This window comes from Aedes albopictus, chromosome 3, assembly GCF_035046485.1.
Source record: "Aedes albopictus strain Foshan chromosome 3, AalbF5, whole genome shotgun sequence".
In the NCBI taxonomy this organism is placed as follows: Eukaryota; Metazoa; Arthropoda; class Insecta; order Diptera; family Culicidae; genus Aedes; species Aedes albopictus.
In genome coordinates this window covers 118,012,072-118,030,211 of record NC_085138.1, presented here as the reverse complement: position 1 = coordinate 118,030,211, position 18,140 = coordinate 118,012,072, and the positions used below count along the sequence as shown (strand labels likewise).

At 39.2% G+C, this 18,140-nt stretch overlaps 1 protein-coding gene across 1 annotated transcript in view; it reads right to left on the bottom strand.

Annotated features, from left to right (window-relative positions):
* LOC109399306 (cytochrome P450 4c21-like) overlaps positions 1–9,786 on the bottom strand; it is a 37,027-nt gene extending 27,241 nt beyond the window's left edge. The window contains exons 1-2 of the mRNA XM_062860872.1: positions 9,413–9,786; positions 9,099–9,351 (exon numbers count right to left, since the gene is read on the bottom strand). Coding sequence (XP_062716856.1) covers positions 9,099–9,351; positions 9,413–9,767 — 608 coding nt within the window. The 5' untranslated portion in view covers positions 9,768–9,786. The remainder of the gene's footprint in view (positions 1–9,098; positions 9,352–9,412) is intronic.
* Between the last annotated feature and the right edge of the window lie 8,354 nt (positions 9,787–18,140).

Sequence of the window (18,140 nt, the reverse complement as noted above, 5' to 3'; positions counted from 1 at the left end):
GCCAGAAGTAACATGGCCATGAAAAATCATGAAGTTAGAGCCGTCGAATGCCTATCTTTGTTGCAAAAACATGAAACTCCCTCAATACGGGTTTCTCCGGTGGTCACTCCGGTGGCCAAAACAGACCAGAATGGTCAATTCTTCTATTTCATGCCAGAAGCCACATGGCCATGAAAAATCATGAAGTTAGAGCCGTCGAATGCCTATCTTTGTTGCAAAAACATGGAAGTCCCTTACGGGTTTCTCCGGTGGTCACTCCGGTGGCCACATAGGACCACAATGTCCAACAATGTTTTTACATATCACAACAATATGGAGCATGTGAAATTATTGAGATTTCATCATGAATTAACCAACGCAGATGTGTTAAGCGCGGAAAACCGTTCAATTTCGTTACAGTTAACTCGTTGGCCATCTTGTGGGATCCCTGGAACCGGTTCCAGATGGACGGGACATAACCAAAAACATACAGAAATAGTTCTCGACAGATTGTATTATGGCCTAAAGAAGTTTGATGCAAAAACTTCTATCCTGTAAATAATATGAATGTGCTTTGTAGCACATTATCGTGAAAAACATTACTTTCCGGATGTTCCGGATTTCCGGAACCGGTTCTTAAGAATTAGTCAATATTAATGTCTTTAATCAAAGTCCACGTGAGTATCTTTCCAACGATTCTTGAACGGTCCTGATTACTTGTTTGGTTGCAAAGTTATAGCTTGCCAAAGTTAGGGTCTCTAAAGCGGCATTTTTTAGTTGAAGCAGGTTCCCGGTGGCCACAGTGACCAAATCCGGAACTCTCCGGTGGTTTTGAAAACTAGACATGTGTGGCTTTCATTTGGGCCAAAGAAAATCAAAATCGGCCCAGCCACTGATTTTTGAGAGCCGTTCAAAGTTTGGGGTCAAAAATGACCCCAGGGTCTTATTTGTAACTTTTTTTTAGGGACTAAGGAAGGTTAAGGAACTTTTCATCAGTTTATTCCAGCCATTTTTTTCAGGTCTTTTTCAGCTATTTATGATTTTGATTCTTCATTGTGACCACCAGCAATTTGACAAGGAATTTTGAAAAACACTACATCGCACGGTGTTATTATCGAACTTTCATGTACCTCGGAACTTTTTTTTACTGGAACCGGCATTTTGGCTCTGTTTCATAATTTTGGTTTATGTAACATTTCGGCCATTTTCCATACTGAAATTTATTGAAAAAAAAAACTGTTTTAGCCGAAATAAAATGTATTGAACAAATTTTCGCCAATGAAATAATTTCTAGTCTTGCGATCATGAATGTAATTATTTATGAACAAACATGTAAGGTATATGAGAGAGTTCGAGACCGTGCATCGTCTTCAATCAGATGTTGCACAGTCTGAACGATCCCTAACATGAGACAACTGGCAATACCCGAAACACCCAGTGGTCCAGTTCAGAATTTTCCGTTTGACGGAAAATTGTCCTCCACTGGAGTGAAAACCGTAGACACACTTCAAGGCTTACGATACGGTCAGACGAATGACGCCTCTAACCGCACGCCCACAAAGCTCATGAAATAGTTCTGCTAGGATAATTTCTTTAGGAAATTTGTCCAATTTGACAATTCGTCCAGAAATGTCTCTGGCGATTACACCAGTTTTTTGTTTCTGAAATCTCTCAAGGATTTTCTCTAGCAAGTTAATTTTGAATGTCCCCTGCAATTACTTGAAGAATACCCAGACACTTCCCATTGTTTCCTACGGCAGATTTGTCGTAAATGTCTGAGATGTCTTTTTTTGGAAATTCTCCCGACAACTTCGTAAGGAATTTCTCTGGAAAGTTCCTCTGGAAATCCTTCCAAAATCTGTTCTGGATTCTCACCGGAAATTCTTTAATTATGTTGTAAATCTTTTAAGGAATTCTTTGGGTAATACCCGAGCAGAGGGGAATATCAAATTAATAACTACGAAATTACAAAACCTGTTTTTATATCTCGTTTTGTTATTATTGTATTATCAAGGCATTACGTTTCCATAACATGTTTTGTTGGACAATCTTATTTTGTTATGACCAAGCTATTGGTATACAGTAAGGTGGCCCACACTTATATGAAAAACAAAAATTTCGAAAAATGCCAAGTCTTACCTCCAAAATCAGTTGTTTTGGACTCCCAGAAGCTACGTTCAAAATTTGAGCAACATCAATTAAGCCAAAGGGGGCGCTCAAAACGCTTGAAGTTTGTATGGGAAAACTTGGCCAAATGTATGCAGAAATTTTAGGTTTTCGAATTTTTCCGCTAGACGGCGCTGTAAGCGTTCAATAATCAAACCCTTTGGTATTACTGTAGGTGACTATAAGCCAAACAACTTTGTCCAAGACCGCGAAGTGATCCGACGGCTGCGAAAAAAGTTATACCCTAGGTAAAGTGAGGATAAACTTTATTGTTGATTTTCCAATACATGTAAAGGAATAATATCAATAATGAAATCTCAATACTTTGCCTCACTTTGCCTAGAGTATAACTTTTTTCACAGCCATCGGATCACTTCGCGGTCTTCGACAAAGTTTTTTGGTATATAGTCACCTACAATAATACCAAAGGGTTTATTTATTGAACGCTTACAGCGCCACCTAGCGGCAAAATTCGAAAACTTAAAATTTCTGCATACATTTGGCCAAGTTTTCCCATACAAACTTCAAGCGTTTTGAGCGCCCCTTAAGCTCAATCGATTTTGCTCAAATTTTGAACGTAGCTTCTGGGAGTCCAAAACAACTGATTTAGGAGATAAGACTTGGCATTTTCCGAAATTTTTGTTTTTCATATAAGTGTGGGCCACCCTAGTATACAGCCATTAAATAACATTTCAATATTACATTTTGTTGTGGAACAAGTTTGGTTATTATTGTATTATTGAAACTGTACAAATACTATCAAAACTAAAACAAGTTTTGAAATAAATCCTACGTCATTCAACAACGTTATTTACAGTATTTCTCGAGTTATGCTTACGGTATCACATTTGATAAGAGGTGTGGTATATTACCTGACATTGAGGTGCTGTAATGTGTACAAAACCAAGTCCCTGCTGGGTGCCGCGAGATTTGAAATTGTCTGAGTTGTAGCTGAAAAGTTCCCAAAATATCAGCCACTGCCCAAGTGGCGCAGCACCCTACATACATCAAAACGAGAACATAGCAGACGATATTGAAGGTGGGGCTTGAAAGTGACGTTCCAGATTCCGCCTTTGACATGAGAATTTCAATGATAAAAATTTCAAACTTATTGAGTAAACTTGTTTGAACGAAGCTAATACAGACAGCTGAATCCAAAATTGTAGATCGTTTTGAATGGGATTTTTCAGAAAAAATTGTATTACATATCACATGTTTTCCCTGTCGTTCCAGATGATTAAGTCGGATCTACCTATTTGTGGTAAAAGATTGCATGAATAGTTGAAAATACGCCTATGAGGGAAGAGAGAAACTGAAGTTCGCAATGATTGTTCCGCCATTCTCACATGCTGGTCTAAATATGTATAGCATTCTCAGCCAACACGAAGTCATATATGATGTAGAAAAGGATGCTAATGTGGAGGCCATATGCGTACATGCTTTCATTTACCACGGCTAAAGCGTACGCATATCGCCTCCACTTTAGCATCCTATTCAACATCATGTGCGATTGTTTGATATCATAACTAATTTTGCTTTCGGTATGTTATCAATAACTCTTTAATATCAAAATTTGTTATTGGAATATTTCCCAAATTCACTGTTATTAAGTTGTTATTGACACTAACAAAACATGTTATTAAATTGATTTTCCAGGAACAAATTTTTGTTATGTGACTTGTTATTTTGCCGCTTATGACAGGCAAGTTTATAACTCAATATGTTATGTTAATAACATAAAAATAACTAATTCCATTATGCAGTTATTTTGCCAAAATAACGCATTTTGTTATGCCGTTGTTATTCTCTTCTGCTCGGGTACCCTTGAAAAATTTCTCAGGATTTTTTTTCGGGATTAGTATTCCTATGACAATTCGTCAAAGCATTCCTCCGATAATTTTTATTGCAATTTTTTCAAGAATTAATCTTATTTTATTCTTGATTTTCAGAAACTTCTTTATAAATTCCTATTGCGACTATTTTATGAATTCCTTCGATAATCACTGCAGAAATTTCTTCGTAATATTATTCAGAAACTAGTCTTATAATTTATTGAGGAAATCTCTGGTATTTTTTCTTTAATTCAAGATTTTACTCTGGCAATTTCACATAGAACTGCTCTTGCATTTCTTCAGAAACTCATTCGACTATTCCTTCAGAATTCCCTCTGAAATCTTCTTCTGGAATTATTTGGCAATTTGCTTATAAATTTCTCCGGCATTTATACATCCTTGGGCATTTCCACTAAAACTACCTTATACGCATCTCCACAATTCACTGGGAATTTCTCCGATGATTTCTTTGAATTCGTTAATACACGGCTGTGAATTTCTCTTTAAGTGGTCATCGGGTAATAATTTTCTGTTATTCCTTTGAAAATGTTTCTAGAAATACAAGCAAGACAGCTTCCAGCAATTCATTTGTAAACTTATTTAGCATCTTGTTGAGCAGTACTTACGGAAATTCCGCTGGGAATTTCTCTTGGAATTTCTTTGTTATAACAAATTATTCAGGAATTCGACAAACCTTTAGAAATTCCTCCGGCAATTTCCTTAAGAATGCATCTGGAGATTCTTCTCGGAGCAAGAGGTTGTGCAATCCAAAAAAAAACTCTGAGCAATTCTGAATAACTTATTTTGCTCAAATCCATCCAAAAACGTCTCGAGAATACAGAAAATCATGCAAGATTGCTTCATTTTCCTCTGGCATCAGTCAACACTTTGTGAAAGTCAGAGTAATCCAGAGGAATGGTGAACAACCCTCTGAAAATAGATTTACTCTTTTTATATCTGTCTTTCCCCTAGTCGTTTTATAAACAAAATCTTAGCAACTACACCTAATTGCTATTAACAAATTTTATAGAAAATAATTTTGGATTTTTCCTTTAGAAAGTTTAAAATAATATCTTCGGAAATTTCTACGAAAATTCTTTTAGTCACTCTCAACTTCCACTATCAACTCAACTGCAATTACTTTTGAAGGACCAATTTTTGCAGGATTTGCTTTGGAAAATCCTTAAAGATTTTTACAACAGTTTTTTTTAGATTTCCCTCAGTCATTTATTTTTAGGAATTCCACAAGCATTTTTTTTTTAATTTTTTTCCGGTAATTCTTTGAAAAACATCGCTTAATATTTCTTTAAAAGTTTTTTTAGGAATTTGTTCAGAGGTTTGCCCGAGAATGCTTCAGACAATTCCTTCACAAAGTGCTCATGCATTTTTTTAATATCCCAAGCAACACGACTTGTTGCTAAGCCAGTAACAGCAACCTTAGTGCAATTTATTCACTGTCCGTATTACGGACGACAGAACACAATTGCTTCTTCTTTGAAACGCAAAAAGCGCAGATTCTGAAATCTTATGCAACATAAACGAGAAGGAATGATAAAAAAAATGGAAAAAGATTTTGTCCAGACTCGAACCATGGACACCAGGAGTATAATCTACTCACCTTACATACTCTACCGAGAGCTCTGTGAGAGAATCGATACTCAACGCACCATAAAAGCTACTGAAGTTACTTGTTACTTTATTGCACCTTCTTTGTCACAAGCTAGAGAACTGTCAAAATGAAAAGACGCTCAAGTTTTCTGTAACGTATTTGGAACCTAGTCTGAACAAACAAACTAGTGTTAGATATTTAATGCATGTTACATAACACATTTAATGTAAGCTGACTGTATTACCACTTGTGAGCAATATGTAAGCTCCGCCTCCACGAATCGATGTCAAACACGTGGTAATTTGTGATTTCTATGAAACAAAGACGCAACTTTACTCGGAGTATATTGCTAATTTAAAGAAAACTTTCCGTTTTACGGTAGAATGAAAAGCTACCGCAGCTGTCAGACTACTGATTTTCACTGAGGTATCATCAATCTACCCTAGCGATGCCTTGGATAGCCTTGGATACGACGCCGATGATCATTGTTTGTTGTTGGTTTTCAGTTCATTTCTCCTTGCAAGCATGCTTTGATTTGGCCTTCAGTTTCAATGATATGATGATTTTCAAGCCTGCGGTAGGACTTTGACAGCTGCGGTAGAACTCGGCGGCTACCGCAGAGTGGAATTTTTTCTAAAAATCCGCAATAAATGCAACTTAACTGACAAGATGAATGTTTCGTGTGCTTCTAGTGCAACTCATTTAGACCAAAGGGGCTGTCCATAAACCACGTGGTCATAAAGGGGGGGGGGGGGGGTTTCGGCCAATGACCATTTTGTATGGACAAATAATTTTTTTTGTATGGACTAATGACCACGCGTGGGGGGGGGGGGGGCTTGAAAAGTCCCAAAAAAATGACCACGTGGTTTATGGACAGCCCCAAAGCATAGAAAGCCACATTCTGGATGATGTTGCAGGTGCTGCTTGGGATGGGAATATGATAATAGATTTAGGAATTAAACAGAAGTTTTTTTTTAAATATATTGCAAAATATTGCCGGAGAAGTTCTATAAGGAATTGTCGGAAGAATTCTTAATGGAAGTTCTGGATTAATTCCTGAAGAAAGTTGCCCCAGGAAGCTTTTCGGGAGTTCCTGCTGTGAACCCCTCGGGGATTCCTCTTGGTAATCTTTCGAGGAAAATTTGGCAGATCCTTTGCGGTTTAATTTTGGTAATCCTTCGGGATAACCTCCTAGAAATCCTTCGCTGTTCCTCCCAGAAATTCTTCGACGATTCCTCCTGGAAATTATTCGAGGATTCCTCCTGGAAATTATTCGAGGATTCCTCCTGGAAATTTTTGGGGATTTCTCGAGGACATGTTTACGAGCATTCCTCTGGAAATCCTTGGATGAAAACTGTTAAAAATCTATCGTAAATTCTTCCTGAAATTCTTTCGGAAATCCTTCCTGTAATTCCTTCGAGAATTTCTTTAGGAATTGCTACAGCTAATTTTCAGGGGATTCCTTCTGGAAATCTTTTGAGGATTCACTCTGGAAATTCTTCGGGGATTCCTCCGGGTAACCCTTTTAAGATTTCTCTTGGAAATCCCTCAGAAAATCCTCCTGACAATCCTACGAGGATTTTTCCTGGAAATCCTTTGGGGATTTCTCGAGAAAAGGCTTTCGAGCTTTTTTCTGGATATTCTACGGAGATTCCTTCGTAGATTACCCCTGCAAGTCCTTTGGGAAATCCTCCTGGAAGAATTGTGGGGATTTCTGCGGGTGATTCTTCCTGGAAATCCTTTGGTGACTGGTCCTGTCATTCCTTCGGAGGATCCTCTTGACATTCCTTCGAGGATTACTCCTGGAATTCCTTTGGTAATTCTTCCTGGAATTCTTGTGAGAATTTCTTCTGGAACTCTTTAGGAAATTACTCTTTGTATTCTTCCAGGAATTCCTTCTGGCATTCCTTCGGCGATTCCTCCTGAAATCCTGAGATTTCTCCTGGAATCCCTTGTGGGACTTATCGTGGAATCGCTTCTGGGATTTCTCTAAAATTCCGATCAAAAATTTCTCCAGGAATTTCTGCAAAGATCTATTTTGGAGAGATTCTTGATACACCAGGGATTCTTGCGGAAGTTCCTTTAGGAATTCATTTAACAGTTTCTGCACAGATTAGTCCAGGTGTTGCTTCAGGGATTCCTCCAGGCAGAAAGGAATAACAAAATTATATCCGGTAAAAAGTGTAATGGCTATATGTGCACTCCAAAAATGACTTTTTGATAGATGTCTCGGAAAGTCTAGTGGTATGTGACTCAACTTTCCGAGCCATCTATCAAAAATCATTTTTAAAGTGCACATACAATCTTTTCATTACACTCAACTCAGTTCGACGATCTTAAGTGATGTCTGTGTGTTGTGTGTGTTTGTGTGTTGTGTATGTGTGTATGTGTACAAAAAAACTCGTATCTCCTTTGGACAGTAAACCTCAACCCATTTGGTCATGAGGGGGGGGTGGTTGGTTTCGGCCAATGACCATTTTGTATGGACAAATAAAAATTTTTGTATGGACTAATGACCACGCAGGGGGGGGGGGTGGGGGTGAAATGTCCCAAAAAAATGACCACGTCGTTTATGGACAGCCCCTTTTTAAGAACGACGGTTCATGCGACGCGGAATCTGGTCCTTTTTTCCTTTTAAATGGTTCAGATCGCCGATGTCCAAATATCCGGGTTCGTTTGAGCCATGGACTCAGAAAAGGGTCAGTGTCAGCTGCTCTCAAGGGAAACAGATTCGTATTCGTATTCGTATTTTATATTGGTAAAATTACGAAAAAAAAAACTATAGTGGCGCTTACGTTGACTACGCTAATATGGGCAGCAAAGGAATTAATTGCAAGAATTTCTAAATAAATTGACATAACGCCCCATTTGGGACAAAGGTCTACTGTTTTATAAGCACTTCCGCAGATATTAACCCAGAATTTCCTCTTTCGATGACAATTTTTTGTTTGAATATTGCCAGGCACGGAGATACCCAAGTTAGTCAATGAGAATGCAGATGTCTTTAGGAAATTTCTGAGGGAAATCTGTGAGCAATTTGTGGAGGGATTTTTGAATAAATATTTTATATGATACTTGGGGAAATATTTATACAAAATCCATGGAGGTATACTTGAGGTATCCTTGAATAAATAATAAGGAAAGAATTCTGAAAACTAATCATGATGGTGATCTTAGAAAAATACCTGAGGTATTCGTTGGAGAAATTTGTTAAGGATTCCTTAATGAAATTGTTGATGATATCTCTGGAAGAATCCAAAATAAATTCACAAGACGAACTGGTGATTTTTTAAGAACATTGTTTGCCCTGTTACAATCAACTTGTACAGTGTGCACCATCGTACAGTGTGCACTTTTTGGGATCTTTCCTTTTTTAATGTTTATGGGTAATAACCCTGATTTCTAGCAGCCAAAACCAGCACCTATACACACGAACATTGAAGAGACAAACTTTGAACACGGGATTGTCGTCAAGATTTTAAAGCAAGGTTGCTATAATTACCATCACCTACACGTGCATGCTCCGCAGAAATTCCCCTTTGCCACTGTCTTTCTTCAAATCCGTTCCAAGTGTAGTGCCACAAACCATTTCCAGAGCACATTCTGCGGTAAAATCCAAAATATCGACCGATGTTCCTTCCGGGTGGCATTTCAACTTCTCCACCATCCTCCTGGAAAACCGCTCAAATATCGGCACAAAACTGTTCAAAATTTTCACATTCATCGTCGGGTTCAACGCCTTCCGGTTGGGTTTCCAAACGGAATCTGCAACGATCATTCAGTTGATTTACACTGAGAAACTATAAACACACGACCCGCCACTAACATTTCGCCGAAAACAATCCGTGAGTCAGCTTGGAGAATTCGTAGAAAAATGGTTTCTCGCAGCAGTTCGGATCCGTGAGCACCTTTTGCACCAGCTCCGGATGGGCCACGTAGAGAATCAGCTGCGGCCCGAGCCAGCCCTTGCCGAGACGATCCACTTGACGGAGGATGTTCATGAAATTTTCGAATCTACGTTCTTCACTGTGTCCCAGGAAAACGGTGGCGATTCCCAACAGTGGATAGCTGGGGCTAACCGATTCCAACGATCTGGCAAATTTGCCCACATGGTGCTTTCGGGTGCTGTCCACTAGCAGAATCAGTAGAAGTACTAAAACGATTGCCAGCACCAGCAACATGTTTGATTAGATGCGACCTGCACATTGCACTGCAGTGCGTTCGATGCAATCGGCACAGTTAAATAGTGGTCAATGCTGGATATGTCGTATCGAAATAAGGTTGTCCAAAATAGAAAAGCGGTTTGCCGTTGCGTGCTTTTTATGCTGGTGTGGTAAGTGTGGACTTACTAATTTAGATCCGATATTGGGCATAACGTTTTCTGAAATATCTTCATAGATATCTCTCTTTCAAGCAAACATCCTACAAGCAAACTTTGATAACAATTGATCCAAATTATTCTAAAATATGAAACCTTTTGAATTTTTAAATGTTTCAATAAATGTTTAAATTTATTATTTTTAGTGAACCAAATATGATTCGTTTAATAAAATCTTCTCTTTCACATACTTCATTGAAATAAAGAAAAACACCAAAGAGTTCACAATATGGCAATTTACCATAAACACATTCAGCATCTGAATCATATAGAAAAAGCTAGTTGTGATCGGAAACATTCAAAGTAATTTCAATAAATTCAATTAGGAGCGATCAATGATACTAAAAGTAGGTGAACAGCAATGGGCTACATGTTGACTGCGGGGATCTTACTTACTTTGCGTAGAGTGTGGTCGATCCATTTTGATCAACATCAACGATGTAACTCAATGTACAAGATACAGATGATCAGCGTCAAGTAAGTTTTCTATGTCTTTGACGGCCTTATTGATTACGATTTTTAATTAGAAAAATGTCTTCACTTTCCCATGAGTTCGTGTGAGTGAAAAAGTGTACACTGATTTATGACTGCCTTATGGCTTCCTTTTGTTTCCAGGAGCTTCTTTGGAATCCGTATCGGAAAAGGGACTCATTACGCAATTGTGAGATTCCTTCAAAAGGAACTTATAACCTCTGAGATTACCACGGCATTTATACCTATGATTCCTCTAGGCATTCCTCTAGTGGTTTCACTTGGTTTCTAGGCATTCCTCTAGTGGTTTCACCAGAAATTTATTCCAGGACTCCTAGCGGTCCATGATGTGATCCTCAGGGAGCCCCATCTGAGATTCTTCTTGCGGTTTCATCAAAAGCTCCCTCTGGAAGTCTTCCTGGATTCTTTCTGAGATTCATTCTGCAGTTTTAAGTGACGCATTCAGAGATGCTCTTAGCTGTTTCTTTTGAAATGTCTGCAATGTATTTTTCTAGGCTTTCCAGAAGGAATTTCTGGAAACATGGAATCCCGAAAGCACTACTGGAGGAAACCTGCAAGTAATTCCAGGGAGAAATCCTAACAATTCTGATTGAAAGAAATTGTTGGAAGAATTCTCCAAGAAACTCTTGGGAGAACTTTATAAAGGGGCTGTCCATAAACCACGTGGTCATGAGGGAGGGGGGGGGGGTTCGGCCAATGACCATTTTGTATGGACAAATAAAAAAAATTGTATGGACCAATGACCACGCGGGGGGAGGGGGGGTTGAGAAGCCCTAAAAAAATGACCACGTGGTTTATGGACAGCTCCAAAGAACTGCTTGAGTATATATCGAAAATAAATGCCACAAAACATCAGAAGGAATTCACTAATAAACTTGCGGAGAATTTCCATCCTAGTAACATCAGGAATAATTCCAGTATGAACTTTTGGAATTCTAAAAAAAAATCTGCAGGAAACCAGAAAAGTATTTCCATATAAGGCCTGGATTGGGCTTCTGAATTTCAGGAGCATTCCCGGAATGAAAGCTCAGAGAAATCATCGAATGAGTTCCCAATGGGATCTCGGACGGGGTTCACGAATGAGTACGAACCCCGGGAGGAGTTTCCGAAATAATACCCGGAAAAAAGAATCCTGGGAAAAGGAGGTTCTTGAAGATATCCTGGAAAGAGCACCTGTAGGAATGTCGGAGGAAATTCCTGAAAGAATCACGGAATCAATTCATGAAATAATCCTGAAATTTGACAGGACTTCCTGAATGAATCAAGGGTGGAATTTCTCGAGGAATCCTTGAAGGAGTTCCTGCAGCAACCCTGGAATTATTTCCTGAACTAATCTCGGAAGAAGCTCCAAAAGAAATCTCAGAAGAATTTCTTGGAAGAATATCGCAAGAATTTTTTGAAGGTTTCCCAGGAGGATTCTCTAAATTAATCTCAAAATTTCTAAAAAAATATATTTTTTTTTCTGAAGGAACACTTGGAGGAATGGAATGGACTTTCTGGAGGAGTTTTGGAAGGAATCCCGGGAAGAATTATGGAAGAAATTCATGAAAGGATCTCGAAATGGAATCCTTGAAACAATCCAGGAAAATATAAAACTTCTGGAGGAATCTCGATATAAATCTCCGGTGAAATTCCTGGAAAAATCCCGGAAGGAATTTCCAATGTAGTATCAAAAAAAAAAAAATACTTGAGGAATCCCAGAAAGAAATGTGGAAGGCACCTGTAAGGCAATACCTGGGGGAATCTAATAAGGAACTTGTAACCGTTCGTCAAATTCGCTCAAGGGATCTTAAAACTCGGTGGCTTTTGCGCCACTCTCGCGAACGAGAGACCACCGGTTCATTTTTGGGTTTGCCCGACTAATTTGACGACTCTACTCCCAAGGTCTTCTTCGAACGGCCGCTGGCTTAACTTACAACTCCAAAGTCTAGTACACTAAACTCACAAACTGAACCAATAACAGAAATTTACTCAAATAAAAACTAAAAACCAAAATAAAAACAACAAGCAAACATGCAAGAGTCAAGCATGGGAAAACTCATTCGCTCACCCGGATGTCGGCGATGCAAAATAACAAAAAGAACGCTAACAACCCAATACTGAGTGAGAGCAGGGCGCACCATGAACGAACGCAACACGAACGGTTCGCCACCGACCCTGATAAAAAAAGATCATAGAGATACAACAGAACGTATTGTTACAACACGCTGAAATGAATGGTAGTTACCATGATTTCAATTGTTTAAAACGATAGAGTAACAACAGACCCTATGGTTTTCCACCATAGCATGTATTGTAAATGTCACTTTTACAATAGAAAATGGGGGTTGTTATGTATCTTTACCATAAAAAAATCCAAATTTTCTGGAGCAAATTCAAGTCAACTACCATTCAATTTATGGTGTTTTTATTAGGCCGGAACAAATCTCATTTTCTTCTTTTGTCACAATACTCGTTGGCTCGCTATGGGGGAGGACAATAAATAATAAATGTATTTGACGAAGAAATTCCAAAACAATTCGGCAAAATCTATAAACTCATCGGATTTGTTAAGAAATTTTCTGTTCAACTCTAATTTCACCTTAAAAATTTAAAATTTCTTGAATAATTTATTGGTGCCCCCCCTCAAAATGTTGAATTTCGACCAAAATTTTCCGAGGGGGCGGTGACATAAGAGAAAATCGAAATTTGTGTCAGCCTTATTGAAATCTCTAGTGCCATTCATTTTATTGTGCACAAATTGTAGTTCCAATACATAATTTTCAGCAGGAAAATACGTACACAATATGATTTGTTGTTGAACAATCAACTTTATCATTATTCAATGGAAGTTTATGGCGATTTTATTGTATATTTTTATCAGGGGACGCCACCGAAGCGGATCAGGAGAGAAAAAAATAGAGTGCGAAATGAATCAGCTTGCATCGGTGTATACAAAAAGAACGTTCGCTCTCTCAACTACCGAGTGGCATTTAGCTGATTGAAACAAAACGCACCCACTGATTCAATTCCCAGTACTGAATGCTTCCACTGAACCCTAAACGAATGTTCCAAAGTGAATGCTCTCGCACTTGACTCAGAACGCAAACATTCGTTCAATCTTGGTTCGTTCGCTTTCAGTACTCAGATTCGGTAGCGATTCATTCGGCCGTCAGCGCTTGCGTCGCCCGGTGCTCGGCGATTAGAAAGAATGGGCAATTAAAGTGGAAAGAGTTTGCTTAGCTGGGGGAGAAGCACACTCGCATCAGATTGTGCGTGGATGTGAGTGAGGGATACCCAATAAATGAATGATTTTTTCCCATCCTTGGTAAGAGTCACTGAAGCGAATTTTTTAAACGATATCTAAGAAACAAACAAAAAACAATCAAAAAACAATAGAAACAAGGAAAAACTAAAACAATTGAATTCGTCAAAAGTATATTATTTTTTCACAATTTGCTCGTCAAGTGTGTGTATGTGTGTGTTGTGTGTATGTGTATCATGGCCATGAACTTAAAAACGACGTACCTGCGCAGGCTTTTTCGTTGTCGGTGCTTCGTCGTGGCCAATCGTCGACGTCGGTTCGCTCTCCAAAACGTTCGCCGGACTAAAGGTGCGGAGGCGGAGTGTCGGCGGTCCGGTACTCTGCCAGATCGTGCTTAAATCGCACGCGAGTAGGCCGGATGTCATCCCTACTCTCCGTTTGACTGCCAGTTTTGGCGGGTGAGGAGCAGCGGGAAAATGGCTTGAAGCCGAAATAAAAAGCGTCTTTTGGACGCTGGGGTCGAAAGACGAGACACATGATTAAAACAATACACACTAAACACGAATTCATTTACAATACCCTTTCTTACAACAAATCAACGCACAGGCAACAGAGTGTCTGCCCCCGGCGACTATATCCAACATTTAAGTTACTACAGAATGAAAAACGAAACTAATTTATTAAAAATTCACTTCAAACGACACTACTTCAGAAATCTACATTACTACAAAACACTACACACCTGAACAAAAACTTAAAACTGGCAGAAGGTCGCCGAAGCTCACTTCTGTTCTCCAGCCGACTCTAACTAAAAGTGATGGAGGCAAGTCGATTTTTCTAGTCAAGTAAATTTCCTGCTATTGAAGCAGTCGCCTATTCAATGTACAAATAATTATTTACAAGTGTGCCAAATTCAACTTGCACATGGCTGCAAAAACTATTTTGCGCCATCGAAAAAGTCCTATAAGATATGTAACATGAATCGTCATTAGCTTAGCCTAGACACAAACCTTTCATGAAACAGATAATCTCTACTAATGTAAACGGTTCAAACTCAAAGTCAAATTCAACGAATCTAATTCAAATGAGATTGTACTTTAAAAAGATAAAAACGTCAAAAGCTACAAATTAATTAAAATAGTAATAATTTAATGAAACGAACTTTGAATTAGAAATCTTAAAATCCAAGTTTATCGAGCTGAATTCTAACTTTATTTTACTTAAATAGAATAAAAACGTCAAAACGTTACAAACTCTGATGGAGGAATCCCAAAAATACTTACCAATCCTAGAAGGAATCTCTGGAGGGATCTCGGGATGACTTACTGGAGGAAACCAAGTGAACCTGCTTGAGAGTCCTGAAGGAATTCTATGTTACCTCCCAGACGATTTTTAAACATGACCTTGAGCTTGATTTGCCGCCCGCAGTTGTTACTTCAGTACCACAAGATCAACTACACGCACACAAAAAACCAATTAGATAGCTGCTTGTGACTAGCAGACATCTTCAGCTTGTGAGCGTTGGGGGTCTTCTCATCTGTTGTAGGCGAGAATGGCGTCTTCTGCGTCAGGTTGCAGGTCGATATGGGGAAGGGGAGGAAAATGATGATTGCAATCGCTTGTTGCTAACAGGACGTAGAGTCCTCTGCGGCTGCACAAGGTCACGCGGATGTTGGTATGCTGGTGGGGGTTTTTGACACAGGGTTCACGCATTGGAGCATGGATGCCAGACGTAAAGTGATGGATTGTGTGAAGATTACTGTGAAGCGACACAGTCCGCTTGGTTGCATAACTTGTAGGTGTTATATGAAAGATTGACACTGTGCTGTGATGAAAGTTTGAATGCATGAACTTACCATACTATGTTTATTTTCATACAGACTTTTTTTTTACAAAAACCATTTTTAGAAACTTTGTTGTAAAAAAAAAATATTTCCAAAAGAAATGAACTCATCACCTCTATATACACAATGACTCAACGTAACGTCCAACACTTTTCTCCAGCAGAAACCTTGCGGATTGGGCAGTTTCCTCCTGTAAGTAAGATATGTACTACTTAAATATGTACTACTTAAAAGCGCAAACATAATTTTTTTTCAATGAATTTTTGAGGTTCATACCATTACTAGTTGTTGTTTCAATTATGCTGGGAGCCTCAAAATTGGAGCCACGTAGACAGTTTTAATCAGGTGTACCAAATTTCATATCCTTCCTTTTAGCAAGGCCCCATTAGTTGGATTTCAAATGACTTAATCTGAAAAGTGGTAAGTTTTATAAATTATTATTGCTTATTACGTCAGGAAAGGAGGTTAGGAAGTATATAAGAGGTGTAGAACCTTTTTTACAGGCGTCCACAACATTTTCAAGTTTGAGTCTAATTTCTGTGCGCTTGTAAAAGACTTTAAGGCACGCAAGGAGTAGATTTTTTGTCCTATGCTAGGTCTTAAGAATGTTGAACTAAACTTTAAGTAAAACTTGATGGAAACATACTGTTTTTGTATGAAAAATAATGTTCTTCACGGAAGCAAAACCAATTTAAAAGAAATTTCCTACTTTTAGGCGTTTCATATTTTACAGAAGGACCCGCATTAAACGCCTAAATGTAGGCAATTTATCCTGACCCAGACATCCACATCGGAATAAAACTGTCCTCGTGGCTTAGTTTTGAGGTTTGCGGTTTGAGGTTTGTGTCTTTCTTAGTGGTTCGAAATTTTGTAGTGTACCCGGTAACTTACGGGTTAAAAGAGAGTCTGTGAACTGCATACATATCTTATGTTATAGAACATATCCTACTAACCTGAGGAAACTGCTAAATCTGCAAGGTTTCTGCTGGGAAAAAAAAGTTGAACGTTATGTTGAACAATGGCGGAATGCATATAGAAGTAGGTGAGTTCGTTTCATTTTTAAAGTTTTTTTTTACAAAAACCATTTTTAATCAAAAAATGGATTTTGTAAAAACGAAAAACATTACTTCAGCGATCGTGTCCTATTTTTCACCCATCGACGATTGCGTTGTTGGCAGGAACATCTTACCATTCACCAACCAACTAACCAATTTCAATTTTTCTGATATAATCATTTACGGTGCTCATAATGTTACCAAGAAACAAAATTAAATTACGTATGTATGCAGAATTTCAACAACTTGGGATGTAACCATTTATTTAGCATAAGTCCACAATGATTGATCCTTGCTGTTCGTTTATGCTGAAAATTGATCTAAACTATCTTAACAGTAGCCTTTCCCTAAACTTTGCAGGATTAGACTTTTCGTAACCAAAACACATAAAATTGAACACAAAGTGCTGTCCCAGATCATCTGATTCGTCGTCTGTCACCTAAAACAAATGAATTCGTGGGAAGTTATCAAGTCGGCTTAATCGACGGCCGGTCGATCACGGACCAGATCTTCACCGTACAGCAAATTCTGCAGAAATACCCTGAATTCCAGGTTCCAATGCACCACCTGTTCATCGACTTCAAGGTGACATACGACTGTATCGAACGAGAGCTATGGAAAATCATGGACGAAAACGACTTTGCTGGGAAGCTGACTAGACTAGACTAGCTGAATAAAATAACGATGGACGGTGTGCAAAACTGCGTTGGTTACGTTCATTCGAATCTCTCCGGGGACTGCGTCAAGATGACGGACTGTCATGTCTACTCTTCAACATCACTCAGGAAGGGTAATGCGACGAGCCGGGGTACGATTTTCATAAAATCTTGTCAATTTGTGTGCTTTGCGGATGACATGGACATTATCACCAGAACCTTTGAGACGGTGGCAGAATTGTACACCCGCCTGAAACGCGAAGCAGCATAGGTCGAACTGCTGGTGAATGCGTCAAAAACAAAATACATGCTGGCAGGCGGAACCCAACACGACCGGATCCGTCTGGGTAGTAATGTTACGATAGACGGGGATACTTTCGAGGTGGTGGAGGAATTCATCTACCTCAAATCCTTAATGCCGGTTAACAATAACGTGAGTCGTCAAATTCGAAGGCGCATCATCAGCGGAAGTCGGGTCTACTACGGGCTCCAGAAGAAACTGCGGTCGAAAAAGATTCACCCACGCATCAAGTGCACCATGTACAAAACGCTAATAAGACCGGTGATCCTCTACGGCATAGTTTCCCAAACTATGGGTCGCGACCCCCCAGGGGGGTCGCCAGCCGTCAACCAGGGGGTCGCGAGGGACAGTAGAAATTTTTACTGTAACAGACAGCAAATGAGGAAATTTCTTTGGTGGGTCGCGAAAAGTACGTTTGCTGGCATTAGGGGGTCGCGAACCCAGATAGTTTGGGAACCTATGCTCTACGGATACGAGACATGGACGATGCTCGAGGAGGACCTGCAAGTACTCGAAATTTTCGAGCCCCCACGAATCACGAGCTCGCTGCACTCTACGGCGAACCCAGCATCCACAAGGTGGCC